Source organism: Camelus bactrianus, chromosome 11 (assembly GCF_048773025.1).
Source record: "Camelus bactrianus isolate YW-2024 breed Bactrian camel chromosome 11, ASM4877302v1, whole genome shotgun sequence".
Taxonomy (NCBI): domain Eukaryota; kingdom Metazoa; phylum Chordata; class Mammalia; order Artiodactyla; family Camelidae; genus Camelus; species Camelus bactrianus.
In genome coordinates this window covers 58649733-58664771 of record NC_133549.1, presented here as the reverse complement: position 1 = coordinate 58664771, position 15039 = coordinate 58649733, and the positions used below count along the sequence as shown (strand labels likewise).

General features: G+C 40.8%; 1 protein-coding gene across 6 annotated transcripts in view; it reads left to right on the top strand.

The window, feature by feature from the left end:
• The window catches only part of ANK3 (ankyrin 3), a 472635-nt gene that overhangs the window by 356681 nt on the left and 100915 nt on the right, over positions 1-15039 (top strand). For 4 of the 6 annotated variants that reach the window (XM_074374055.1, XM_074374054.1, XM_074374052.1 and 1 more), the window contains exon 24: positions 10939-10992. The exons of the other annotated variants lie outside the window; for them this stretch is intronic. In XM_074374055.1, coding sequence (XP_074230156.1) covers positions 10939-10992 — 54 coding nt within the window. The remainder of the gene's footprint in view (positions 1-10938; positions 10993-15039) is intronic. 6 annotated transcript variants of the gene reach the window in all.

The following is a 15039-nucleotide window of genomic DNA, read 5'->3' as shown; positions in this document are numbered from 1 at the left end:
TAGGGATGGAAATCTGATTAACGTTTACATCTAAAATATTTCTTTAAATAAAGAAGAGAAGGTTTATAAGGAAGGGATTAAATGTTCATTATAAGATGGACTCTAAGCTTTGCAGTAAAAGCTACTTTTGATCTTCAACTAATGATGAAAACCCAATCTGAACAAAACTGCCTTTAAAATACAAAATTTCAATATTGATTTCATGAAAGAAATAAAAATATAGATGATTATATCTATTCTTCATGTGTTTAAAAGGAACTATTGGTTTTCTGCTTTACTTAAAAACCCATGCATTTGACCAGGTCATGATATATAGATATATTAATGAATGACATCTTTAAAAGTTTCGTTGGAAAACTAGCATTTTTACAGTGAATAATACAATAAAGATGGCAAATTTTGGACCTTTACTGAAATAATGAAACGTTTACTTAGAGTAGAATGTGTATTATATTTCTGTTTCTCTCCTGCATCACTTGACTCTGTCAAACGATATTCTGTCTTGTTGCTTCTCCGTTTGCCATCTCTCAGGTCGTGTCTTTCTCTTGGATCAGTCTTAGTGCAGCTAGCCTTTCTCTGCCTCTAGGTAATCTTCCTTAGTGCAATTATTGGTTCCTTCTTTGATTTGCACAAATTTCACTGGAAACCTAAAGACTGGGAAACCCTACCTGATCCAAGGACACTTTAGCTTTTATGATATCTAGTGGCTGCCTTAGTATAAGTGCGCTGTGGCTGGGGACTGCCTGCCTAGAAAAGCTAATGTCTTGGTGGTCATTTAGTCTGGAAGGACCTGTCTCATTGTTTGTAAGTGTTGTTTTGGTAAATGTTAAAGGCTTCTACTCATCGTTTTTCTTTCTTTTTCTCTAAAACATCAACTCTATGTTTATCTCCATTTCTCCCTTACTGGATAATATTTGTGATCTTTAGAACTCTACAGTTAATATGCCTTAATGTCATATTATATTTCACTGCCTTCTTATGAAACATTTTCAGAGTAATTTCTCATGTGCAGAAAATAAAAGTGATGTTCTCACAAAGATGTGTATACACACAAAATATGATATCAAAAGTACATTTTCAAATGAAATTATTATGAAATACAATATGACAATCACAGACCTAAAAATTTGTTAGTTTCTAACAGAATATCCCAAAATAGCTGCATGGATGAGAGGCCAAGTTTGAATGGACAATGGAACAACCTTATACATATGAAAAACTAATTTCAAAAAAGAAATTTTGAATCTCTTAATTGGAAGATGATTCATTTAGCTGTTTAACTAGGAATGGCAATCACTTACTTTAGATTTATCTCAGCTTGGGAATTTGAACTTAATAAGCAAATTTTAATTCTCATTTTGTCCATCTTTCTTTAAACTTGGTTCTTGCTTTATGGGTGTGTCCATGGGCTGTTGGAATCAAATGGCTTTTGATTTCATAAGGTTGTAGACTTTAATGTTGAAAAGGGGTTGGTTAAAGGTCACTCAGTCTGAGCAACAACCACCAGGTGCTGAAATTACCTGTAGAGGAACCTCTGTTAGGACATCCTTTGCCTCAATGATGGGAATTCCCTAATTCCCAGGTTGCCTGTTCCATGTAAACAACTCTCACTTTAAAAATTCTTTATCATTTATTCATCCTTTTCATTGATTTAGGCTTTTACTCACTGATTCAGGCTCTCATATATTTGTCACAATTAGAGCAAAATATGCCTCTTCCATGTAACAATCCTTCCAATATTTAAAAACACTTTTCATATTTCTTCTCAGTGTTTTCTCCTCCAGACGAATTATCACCACTTCCTTCCACTGTTCCCTTACCATCATGGTCAGTCTTCAATGTACATTTCAGTGTGTCTGCACCCATCTCAAACTGGGGTGGCCAGAACTAAACACCATATTCTAGGAAACAGTCTGATCAAAGCAGAGTATAGCAGGGTTGTTGTTTTAGAAGCTATTGTATTGGAAGATATTAAAAATCTATGAAGATTAAGATATTTTTGAGGTTATAATATATACTTAACTTGACTCATGTTAATATTATTGTCAGCTAATGTCCCTAAATTTTGCTTCCATGAGCTCCAGTAAGCCACAATTAGCCCTATCATGTATTTATGTTATTCTCTGCTGCATGAACTAGCATTTCTGTTTTCCTCCAAATCCCACAACAAATCATTATGAAATTTTAATTCTACAAGAATCCCTAAATGGTATTTACTTCTGAGTCATTTGCCTGGCAGTCTTGCCAGCAGTTTGCCACTGTAGTTTGACTTGGAGCTGCCTGTTTCATGAAGCCCTCATGGATGGAGGCAAATTGTACTTCCATGGAACCACAGCATGTTGTGAATCTCTCTATAAGAACTAGTAAGACCCTAAAGTATCCCAGGTGATAAGACTATCAGCAGCTTTTAAAAGCAAAGAAAAATAATAAGTAATATATACTGCCAGTATTCCTCAAGAAAGAAAAGAAGAATGAATTTATAATATGGGAAAATATAATTTTAATCCTCAATTACAAAAATCAAATGAGTATTAAGGGAACAGTGCAAAGATAGTCTCTTTCCTCCTCTTTTCTCTTTTCCTTTTTCTTTGCTTTCTCCTCCTCTTTCTCCTTTTTCTTTGGTCCACTAAAAAGAACTTAGTAAAGGTGAATGTTTGGAATAATCTTGCAGAAAAAAATTTCAGGAAAACAAGGCTAGAAAATGTTATCAGTTAATGGCCTAGGAGAACAATGGAGCTAAGCTACAGAGTAGAACAAAGGTTGAAGTATTAGCACAGTGGAGATAAAGCTAAAAAAAAAAAAAAATTATCCAAAGCAGGTGATAAGCCTTACGCGGGTGTGGGACAGGCACTGGGTAAGCAGAGCTCCTGGGAGCGCCAGACCAATGGACAAATATCTTAATGCTCTTCTTTCTTCTTTCCCAGAAAATGCATTGCATGCATATAAAATTAATATACATGCAAAATTAATGTTGATTCTAGTACCACTTAGAGTCTTACATTTTGCAATTCAGTTTGCAATTAAAAAGAAAGACAAGAAAAGATGAAAGAGGGAGAGAGAAGAGGGAAGGAGGGAGGGAAGAAAGACAAAGGAGAGAGGAAGGAAGAGAAGGAGGGAGGGAGGAAAAATGGAAAACAAAGAAGCAAATGGGGAATTAAGATTCAAGTTGTCTTCTAGTTTGAATCCCCCTCCTAGGAGACTTCAGCGTTGGCTTTGGTTCAATGCTGATTTTAAATTGCAAATTCCTATAAAGTGTATTTTGTAAAAATTTAAAAATGTATAATAATGTTATTTTAGCTTGCAGAATTTTGGCAGGTTGTGTTATAGTAATAGGTTTAAAGAACTATAGATGGGGCATACTGAGAACTGGAATTAAGCCGTAGAAGATAAAAACCAAAATGGCAGCTCTGTGAACTGTGACTCTACTAAGCAGGTTTCCAAGACAACTGGGTGAGATAACCCTTGCTGGGAAGAATTGTTTAACTCTTAGCTACTTAGCACTTCTGGGAGGACTGCAAAATCTCTTACAGGATCAAATGCAGACACTGAATATGTAAAGAAAAAGTAAGAATCTAAGTACACATGTGGTAGAAATTATTATCAGACATTGCATAACTGCATGCTGCTGTCTGCAATGAAGTCAGAGTGAAATATCGGAAGCAGAGGCCTTCTGCTGTAGCCCCGGAACCTAGCACTGTGCCCGGCACACAGCAGCCCTGCCGCATGTATTTGGACAGCTGCATCACAGTGGAGGGAGACTCAAGGGGAGGATAGTTTTCCAGGCTCTGAGAACAGTCAGGATGGAGAAAATCTGCCTGCCAGGCTCCTGTTTCCTTCCATTAAACCCCTTCTTCTGAGACAGCCCGAGGCTCTGTATTGAATCAATAAACAGGTTTATAATGATTCTCCCAAGGGGCATCTGCATCTCAGAGAAGTTAGTGAATCTAAAAGAATTTCCAGCTAAAGAAAAAGATCTTTGGACAGAGACAGAGGCATCTGTTCTAAAAGAGTCAGTCCTACTTCGGGTCGCCTGTCTTTGGAATTGGAATTGTTTAGTGATCTTCAGCCACACTGCCCATTTACCCAGCTCTGTACTTGACGTTTCCATTTAGAGTCTCAGAGATATCTTAACTCATCCTAAACATACCCCGCAAAACACTCTCTTCCCGCCCTTCTCCATCTCAGGAAATGGCTCCATCACCCAAGCCAAACCCTGTGGTTCTGTGCAGTCTCCCTTTTCTCACTACTCACAGCCAGTCCATCAGCAAGTCCTGCCAGCTCTGCTTCCAGAAACCATCCCACATCCCTCTTCTCCCCGCTGCCACCACCCTGATCCCACCTGCCGACACCCCTCCCCGGAATACTGCAGGAGCCTCTCTGTGTGTGTCCGCTTCTCCTCTGCCCCCCAGACTCGGCTTTCTGCACAGCATCTTCAGAGATCTTTTAAAAATGTAAATTGGATCGCATTATTCCCTTTCCCAGCTTAAAACCGTCCCAAGCTCATAACTATGTTTTTAAGATTCATTCATGTTGCTGCATATAATTATAGTTCACTTGTTTTCATTTCTATATAATATTCAATATGCCTGTATCATAATTAAGTTATCCATTCTACCACTGATGGAAATGTGAGTTGTTCCCAGTTTAGGGCTCTTGCAAACAAAGCTGCTACAAACCTTATAGATGTTTCCCGGTGTACGTTCATAAATGTACATTTCTGTAGGGTATAATTCCAAGATTGTAGTTGCTGGGTTGTAGGTCATGCAAAGACAACAGAATTCATCAAAACCAGGTAGCATTAAGCTAGGACTATAAAATTAGATATTGAGGCTATAAAAAAGCCAGGAAAAGAATATCATAAAAAAGTGATGACCGTGAGGAGGGAGGAAGAGGCTGTGATGGGGATGGGAATGTGGTAGGTGGCCGCTGAGGTGCCAATGTCCTATTTCTTAACCTATATGATATTTATTTTAAAACAACCTGTTAAAATGTTGGTTTACATTGTATGTACTCATCTGCAGGTTTGCTGTATTTCTTGATAAAAGGAGCCACCACATCTAAATAATACAGATAAACCTTCCAAATACAAAACTAAAATTAAAACTTTCCAAGGCACTTGGAATACAACTCAGGGCCTTTCCATAGTCAATAAATCCTGTGTGATGTGGCCCCTGGCTACCCCTTTTCTAGTCTTCCATTCTCCTCTCAATCAAATTTTTTTATTTCTTCCTAATACTCATCTCAACATATTAGTCATTAATTGAAGAGGGCAGCAAACTTTTTCTGAAAAGGGCCAGTGGTTACTATTTTCAAATTTTCAGGCCATGTGGTCTCCACCCAACTATTTGACTCTGCCTTTGTAACCCAAAAGCAGCCGGAGACAATGTCTAACCAAAGAAATGGGCATGGCTGGGTGACAGTAAAACTTGATTTACGAAAATAAGCAGTAGGCTGAATTTTGCCCAGGCTCTAGTTGGCCACCTTGTGATTAATTTTATTTTCTTTCCAACTAGACTGTTAGCTCTATGAGAGCCAAGCCGTCTTTAGCACTGTCATGGCACTTGGGAAATACACATATAGTTCCTCATTCATGGGGGAGTGAGTGTACCCACTGGCTTACCTCCACACACTTCCCTGTGTCTCTGTCCCTCCACAGGATTCCCTATAAATGGACACTCTCAACATCATAAACAGGGTACTTACCATTTATTGAGCCCTTATGTGCTGGGCATTAAACTAGGTACATTTCATGCATGATGTCATTTAACCCTTGTGGTGACCCTCTAGGTTAGAGCCATTGGTATTCGCATTTTATAGATGTGGAAAATCAGTTTCAGCAAGGTTAAGGAACTTGATCCAGATCACACAAGTCAAGGCAGGGGCTGATACTCAAATCTGTCTCTTTAACCTCTACTCTGACATCCATGGTGCCTGGTAATTCAGGTAAGGGCCCCACAACTATTGAATTATTCTAGGTTTTAAATGAGATCGTGTATTAAGTTTAGCCCAGAGATCTCAGGGAATGTTAGTTACAAGACACCTTATCTTGCTTAATTTTCTCGAAGTAGTTGAGAGCATCAGTGGTACTTTCATTACTCCTAATATACAGCCAGTCCTAATTCAAAGCCCTAATTTAAAGTTGTAATAGTCCTGATTTACATTAAGAATTCTGAGGCTCAAAGAGTTTAAGGTATTTGTTCAGGTTCACATAGCCAAGGAAACTGGAATTTGGTTTTTTCCACTTTCTACTCAATGAGATGTTGTAAGAGAACAGATAAGGAAATGCAAAAGAAAGGGAGATTTCTGAAGCCCTCAAGAGGGAAGTGTTTTACAGAACAGACGGAATGTGGACAAGCAGAGATTTGGGGTGGGTAGAAGGGTGGGGACTGGAAACCAGTGTTCTAAGTTCAGGAAAGTGTTTGGTCACAGCATCAGGGACAGGAAGCAGAGGACACCACAGAGGAGCTGGGCATGAAGCAGGGGAGCCAGGCACTGGCCTGGAAGAGGACCCCAGGACAGGGTGCTGGGAGGAGGGGGAACAGTTCTAGAAAACTCCAGGCACGCTGACATTTTAGAAGAGGAATGCTAGAGAATATGAAGAGGGCGTGGTGAACGGTGGAGGGAGAAACCCAGAAGAGTGGGTTCCCATGGGCACCATGGAAGGAACAGTCAGATGAGCACAGGCAGTTTGGGGATCCCTGGTGACCTCAACAGCTGCCACATCCATGACATCGCGGATATAAACACAGAATAGAGTAGCTCTAATGTAGTGTGAGTATATATATATTTTTTCTCCAAGAAGCCATGACAGAGGAGTAGCCTGCAGAATGAGTGGGGACAGGAATTGTTAGAATTCTGAGGTGGAGGGAATGAAACGCATTTATTCACCAAAAACCATAGGTGCTCTTTTCATTTGCCCAAAACAAGTTGTAATTTCGAATAGGATTTCTGCCTCAGTTCCGATTATTTCAGTCTCTGCCCATCTACCTGGAAGGTCTGACCTGCTTCATGCAGAAGTAGGGTCCTCATCTGGCCACCCCTACCCCTGCCCCACACTGGGATTCTTACTCCGAAAAGAAGAAAGTGGAGGGTGAGAGCGGGGAGCATCAGCACTGAGAATGGCCAGGGGGTCGGGGGGTAGTGAGCGGAGGAGGGCTTGGAACAGGAGCGGTTGGAGAAGCAGGGGCAGATGTTACAAACGCGAAGGGGTGGGCTGACCACCGGGCCCAGAAGCTCAGTGAGGATGAGAACGGTCAACAGGCCCGGCCTGGCTTGACCTTGTATGTCCACACTGATTAGGTAGAGACAGGGAACATAAAACAAACCAGTAACAGGTGTTTGTTGCTGTGCACAGTGTAAAGGAGTTTGGGTATAAGGGAAGGAAGAGGCCAAATCCTCACCCACAAAGGGCACATAACACTGGTACTGCTACACCTGGGGACAGCGAGGGTCTTCCTGCTTTGCACACATGGTCCTTATACACCTGCGTGATGTAGAGCCAAGACCAATGAGGTCTGGATGTGGGGTTGCATCTAGACATATATATAGCTGAGAAAGAATGAACAGAAGGAACCAGCTGGCACAACACGGCCATCTTGAATTTAGCAACCTAATTTCTCTGTAGGTAAGAACTGTTTTAGTGCCTGATTTCACAGAGCTAGTGTGTGGCTAGGAATTTACTCATTGTCTAACCTTTAAAAGTGACATCGATTTTCAGATAACGAGAACAGTGTAAGTGACCTTGTACGCCTCTCTACCGGCCTCCTGTCTCTGGTCTTAAGTGTTGATTTGACTAAGTCAGTGTAACGTCTAATCTTAGATGACTGAGGGTAATTTCTGGATTAGGGTCAAGGAGTACTGATAAAAATAGGAAAAAATTATAGTGTCTGTCCCAACGTTGTCTTTTTCTACCTCTTCACGGGAAAGACGCAGAATTCTTTTCCCTTTCTGGGATGGGTTTGTTTATTAACCCAACCGAGAACACAGGGGACGTTTTTTTCGTTGCTGCATCTGGAAAGGTTCCAACACTGAGTCATGCGTGCTTCCTTTAGTGACTATATCTAGCCTGGATTAAGGAACAGTAAACTGCTATAGAGTTTTTAAAAAGAAGCACATCTAGCCACAAAGAACAGACTAACATTTAAGAGGAAAGAACCAAATTGACTTCGTACTCTTTAAAAAAAAAAAGAATCAGCCGGAGCAGAAAGAGTGGTCTGTTTTGTGGGATAACAGCAACTGGTTTCTATCACTGCTTAAGAAATGTGCAAACTTTGCCATTTAAGCCCATTTCCTTTTTGGCCACCTATGAAGCCAGCATCTTGGGAGCACCTGGAGTTAGAGGAAGGAGAGAAAGGACACAGCAGCTGGCCCTCCCACGAGAGGTACCCGAGTCCCTTAAAATGACACACGCTTCTTTGGTCTTCTCAAGACCACCTCGGTCACCCGTTACTCATCTAGTCATTTTCTCAGCTTACCCCATTGCCCTCCCATCTTTTGAGAAGGGAAGCAAGAAAATAGTATATTCCAGAACTTAGTTTATGTTTTGAAAGGACAACCAACTGGCTCCCGGAGATGCTGGAAAACAAAGGGTTAAAGTGAAGGCACCAGCACCTGCTCACTCCTGACTTCAGGGCAGGTGGAGGGCAGAGGGGGCAGGAGAGAGGCTCACTGCGTTCTTCACCTGGGGCTTACTCAGAGGTGATGGAGTCCCCGCTTCTCCAGTCCAACCCGGAAGTGCCCGTGCACACACAGGAGCCTCTTGGAGTATGTGGCACAACTCCGTCGTCTGCATGTCACCTCCTTCCTTTTAGCAGTTTCTCAGAATATTCACAGGAGACCTTGCTTAATACAAGTTCTTGCTCCAAACTGCAAAGTGAAAGGTGAAATGCATGCAGATTTGGAATCTAGGTAGCTTTCCCATTATTTATTGTGTGACTCCAGGTTAGAGTGAGCTCAGTGTCCCAATACCCCCAATAGCTCTCCTCCTTCCTACTCCTGCTTTTTTGCTTTTCTGAGTGTGCAAATACCAGGAAATTGAGGGAAAAGACATGTGAGCAAATACAGTCATTTGGATTCTTGATGATGAGAATTTATTGTGTAAACATTAGGGGAGATATATATCTTATTATTAAGGTTTTGAATTGATAGAAAACTTTCTCTTCAAAATTACTTATTTTAAAAAGATCACCTGTATTTTTATGTTCCTTATCTGAACCTTCGAAAAATAAAATATGCTGAGTCTCCTTTGTCTCTAAAGGGGTTAATAATAGCATGGAGTTGCTGTGAAGATGAAAAAATATGATACACGTAAAGCATTTAGAACAGTGACCAGCATGTAATTGACTGGGTGCTCAGTAAATGTAGTCCCTCTTGATCAGGTGGATACCGCTCTGTGTCCTGCTTCCTGGTGTAGGGTTAGAATTAGGCCAGCAGAGCACGGGAGGAAGACGGAGAGCTTTGAGTTTAGGTCCCCAGTTTAAAAACAAAAACAAAAAAACAACGTGACTTGGCATAGTCGTTGTATTGTTACCCACTGAGGGATGTATGTTTCTTGTTACTTGGATGGCAATGTTATTCTAGAATCCAATTTCACAGGCCCTGACATGTGACCCAGCCAGCCCATTTCCTACAACTCAGTTGCCTGTGACTTTCGTAAAGCTGGCTGCTCGCTGTTCTCCAGCTTTCCTGCTCTTTCCCTTGGGATGCATCCTCTGGCCAGGAATGGCCAACTGCCTGTTTCTACTCTTCTCTCCCCGTCTTTACTCACACACCCTCCACTCAGCATCTACCAGATCTCCGCGGTCCAACGTGCCGCCCTTGTCCTTTGGGCTCTGGTACTGCTTTGTAACTTCCGTTGCACACCCTCTGCCCCCGTGGTGTGATAGGGAAGAGGGTGGGTTCTGCATCCTAACTGCGTGGGTTCTAATCTAGACTCTACCGCTAACTAGCTGTGTGAGTTTTGACAAGTAACGGAACCTCTCTGAATCTGTTTTTCTCATCTATAACCTGGAAATAATAGTACCTGTTCCTAGGATTGAGGATTCAGTGAGCTGTGCATATGAAATGCTCAGTTAGCACAATGCCTTGCACATTCAAAGCACGAAATAAATCCCAGCCAGCAGGAGGAGGACAGCATTTGTGCTATTGTTTGTGTCTTGGTCTTAACTTCTCTACTAGAGACTAAATGCCTCAAAGGCAGTAGTTGGCTTGACTCCTAAGGTAGGTTGTAGCCCAGGGCTGTACCGTCTCACCACTCCAAGTGTGGTTTGACGTCACCTGGGGGCTTGTCATACGCACAGAATTTCAGGACCGGTGGAATCAGCATCAGCATTTTAGCAAGGTCCCCAGGTGATAAAATACAGACCTTGAAATTTGAGAAATACTGTGCTCGTTCAGGAACTCAGTTGCTGAAGCTGATACTTTGGTTATGTTCACAGTTGCCACTAGGAAAACGGACACTGAATTGTTGAGAATCAATACTGCCATTAGGTCACTGTCATTTATTTGTAAGGAGCCTTTAGACCCAGTGGTTCTCAAAATGCGGTCCCTGGACCAGCAGCATCAGATTCACCTGGGAATTTGCATTGTTAGAAATGCAAGTTTTCAGGTGATTCTAATGCATCCTATAGGTTGGGAATCACGCTTTAGAACACTGGGAAGCTACCAGAAGTACCACATCAATAATGCACATCTTCCTCTTCCTGCCTCTTATTCCATCTCTTCTCTTCCATCTCTTAAAGAGGCAAGTAAGGTTGAACACCATATTATTTTCTCACCGTGTTTTCTGGATACTTGCTGGTGCACATACACAACTTATTATCTACCTGGCAGACTGATGTATGTCAAAATACCTTTTCTGGTGTATGGGACACACAGCCTGTATGACTTACCTGCAGTCCATGTGTTTTGTTTTGTTAATTTTATTCATTTTTTGAATAGGTGATAGATGCACATGGTATAAAATTCCCAAGGTACAAGTGTTTACGGTGAAAAGTAAGTCTCCCTCTCTCTTGCTCCAATATAGTTCCCTTCCCCATAATCACTGACCTTTCAGTGCACATATGTATTGAGCACCTACTATGTGCCAGACATTGTTCTGGGCACTGGATATGGAACAAAACAGACAAAAGCTTGCCTTTGTGGAGCTGACTTGTAGTATTTGTTCAATAGCAGAGAGTATTGCAGTAGCTACAAGTAGGGCTCTGTAGTCAAACCAGCTGATTTTGAATCCAGTTTTCCCCATGTTCTAAGTGACCTTGACCTATTTTTTTCCATCACTGTGAACTGGGTTCTCTTTATCTTGAAACAAACAATTCTATAAGGTTGCTGTGAGAATTAATGAAATAATACTTTAAAAGCACCAAACAGTGCCCAGAACATAGTAAATGCTCAATAAATATTGGTGTTGATGATAATGATGTGATCTTAGTCTGCTCTTCTGTAATGTAGATGAGACACGGCTGAAGGATTTCTTTTCCCAAAGGTTTTCATTTCTGCTCTTTGCCACATGATGATCAAAAAAAAATCACCTTTTTTTTTCAAATAAGCACAGTAAATTTGTCTTCTAAATTCTGATCATTAACTGCTTGTCTGCAAGACTATTTGCTGAGTTCTATTAAGTAATCAACTCCTACTCATTAGACTATAGAGAGTATGTTCCTCTTTATTCTTTTTAATCTAGGTTTTTTTAAAATCCCATGTCATTTCGCGGTTTTCTACTATCAATTTATTTAGAGCTGTTTTGTACTATTATTTTCAACTTTATAATTTTACAAAGTGCATACCTAGAGGGAATTCTGCATTTCACATCAAAGGAATTAAGCACTTCAGACCAAAGTTCTGACAATATAATTTGGTATAGTTACCTTAAGGAACACTGTTTATTATTCTAGTCTCCAGCTAGTTGGGAAAACAACTTTCAACCCCTTGAAAAGAAACAAAAGTATTCCTTAGAGATGATCTTAAGATGGAAAAGATTAAAAGAAAATTATATGCAAAAAAAAAAAAAAGAAGAAGAAGAAGAAAGAAAAAAGAGAGGGAAGAAACTCTTGGGGCATGAAAATATTTTTCAATATTAAGCCAAGACCTGTTTCATTTTTGCAGCATTAAAAAATTATTAGTGGGCATAGTGAAAGATTGCAAGGAATCTGGGTTAGGTGTATTCCCCCATGTACTGACACTGGACCTCACGGAGTCTAAGAGGGAATGAGACACCTATTTGACCAACCACAGTCCTGATGATCATTTAATGTATTCCCTTTCTGTCTTTCACTACTTTGTCCCTCATTCTATTTTGTATTATTTCCTGGTAGACAAAGTGTACAGATCTTTGAAAGGTGGATTGTAGTCCAGGAAACCTCTCTTAATCTAGTCATGATAGGAGGGTTAGGACTAGGAAGAGGGGCTAGCTGGGAAGTTGAAGTGAAATGCCTTTTATTTGGTGAATGGTGGGATTCACCATTGGTGGATTGGTGTGTTTTGTGTTCCTCTTTAAACATTTTCCAGCCTCTGGTATTTTATTGTCAGAAATGGATTCTCAGTAAGAACCTCAGTGCTCATAATTTTGAGAGGCATAAAGTCCACCCCAAATAGTGAGGCCTCCTCTAGCGGCATTTGCCGGGGTGCTTCTCCCGGACTTCACACTAATCAGCCATATAATGCATTGCGGAGCTAACTCTGATTGATTATGGATGCATTAACCAACCAGCGAGTGACCGTTCTGCCTTACCTTTGGAGCTTGTCATTTCTCATTCCCCTCTGTTCCCTGTACTTACTACAAGGTCACAATCCTCCTCTAAACTCAGTGGTTTAATTTATCATCATCATCTCCCATGGTGGTACAAGTTAACGGGGCTGAGCTGGGTTCTTGAGCTCTTTCAGAAGACAGCAGTCAGAGATTAGCTGAGGCAGGAGTAACACGGCGGGATGTTCAATGTGGCGCCATCATTCAAGGGTCTGTCACCTCAGCTGGGGTGGCTGGGACAGCTGAGAGCTGACTGGCATCTCTCTCTGTGCTGCCTCTCCATACGGCTAGCTTGCCTTGCTTTACACCTTTATACAAGGGACCTCGTGGTAGTCAGGTTTCTTGCATTGGGATTGACTTCCCCTGAACAAGTGTTCTAAAGAGACTCAGGCCAAAAATGCAAGGCGTCTTTGAACTCAAAGTCATGTAAAATCACTTCCCCTGCATTTTATTGTTCAAAAATTGAGCCAGCCCAGACTTAAATAAGGGCAGTCCACAAGGCATGGATACAGGGAGACTTGGCTTATTGGATGGGGTGGAGAGGGCATCTTCAACACCAGCTACCACACCCTCTTTGCCAGAAAATAGTCACCTTTATCTTTAACACAACGGTTACTCCCCTGCACCAAACACTTCTAAGAAACATAAACCCACACAAGTACTTAGTAAGTGAAAATGTGTTTTTTGGTAATATATATTTTTTAACTAAATGTATTTGAAATTGTATGAGTGTTGTCCATTCATAGAATTATTTTTGTTGGCTTATCCACCTTTGTACCTGTTGGTCAGAAGCCACTACTAATCAAAATATTTTCGGATTATAGAATGTGCAGTTAATAAGACACTCAATACAGGTCATCTCATACCTTTCTAATGTTTGGTATAGTGGTATGTTGTACTTACTGTACAATAATTATAGAATATTTTGTTTATTGCAATGAGAGTGAGCTAGTTGCATTCATTCATTTAGTCAGTCAACAAATATTTGTTGCATGCCTGTGATGAACCAGACCCTGTGTTAGGCATTGGAGAGTAGAGATGTGAGCTGCTGTGGGGAATTTTGCCTTCATCACTATCAATAGAAGCATTTTAAATACTGTCTACATGATTCATGCATTCGGATGTTTGCACACTAAAGAAAGCTGTGTTCCTGAATAACACTAACAGTGCTGATTAGACCCTTTCTTTGTGCATTATATCATTTCATTCCCCCAGGAGGTCTTAGGATAGAGGCAGAGTTGTTACCCCAGTTTAGTAGAGGCTGAAACTGTGATTCAGAGTAAACTGTATTCCGAAGGTCACCTCATCAGTAAGTGATGAAGCTTAAATTTGCATCCAGGGCACCTACTATGCAAAACTGCATTAAAATAACAGCATTGCCTTTTTTTCTGAATTCCATGCCTTTTAAGAAATGTTTCCACCATTCTAAAATGATAAATGCATAATTATGTGATGACTATGACTTAATAGTGGTAGGACTATTTTAATTAATCTTGGCCAAATGAATTGACAGCTCCCACCTCCTTCTTAACTCTGGGCTTCTTTTGGTTTTGTAGTGACCATTTCTGAAGCCTAAGAAGGATGTATAGAAAAAGAATAGAAACGTAATTTTACTGTATACCATCATCCAGCTTGACTTGCCAAGAGAGTACAAAGTTGTGGCATGTGAGTGGGGAAAAAAGTGAAACCACTAACCTCTTTACCAAAAGCAATCAGCGATTCCAAAAATTTTTTATCAAGCACTTACAATATGGCAGGCCCAGGAAAATTTTGGGTTCCTGGTTTGGGTTCTCAGTGTCCAGTGGGAGGGACAAGCAGATGTTTTTGCTGGCGATACACTTTGGTAAGAGAAGCCCTTGTTGGGGACACCTAACTTAGGATGGTGAGTAGAGGGTTGGGAGAGTTCTAGAGAGAGTCAAAGATTGGAGAAGTTCCTCAGGTAAAGAAGAGGAGTAAAGGTCCCATTAGGGAGTACAGTGTATGCAGTGGTTCAAAGTCTAAAGATTTTCAGGAATTCTAGGGACTGAAAGAATTGGGGATAACGGAAGGGCAGGATCAGTGTGGAGGAGGGCCAGAGAGAGGCATGTGGAAAACAGATTAACTTTCAGAGATTTTCTCCATTTTAACCACAACTTCCCCTTCTGTTCTTTACAGAGTTGGAAGTGATTCTTTTTCTTATGTTTGTATTATTTTTGGAATATTTTTCCGTATGTACCAGGCATTATACGTGGCTTCCCTTCTATTTGTGTATTTACAACGTTGCTTACAGCTAGGCCGATCAAATTAAAGCACCAGGT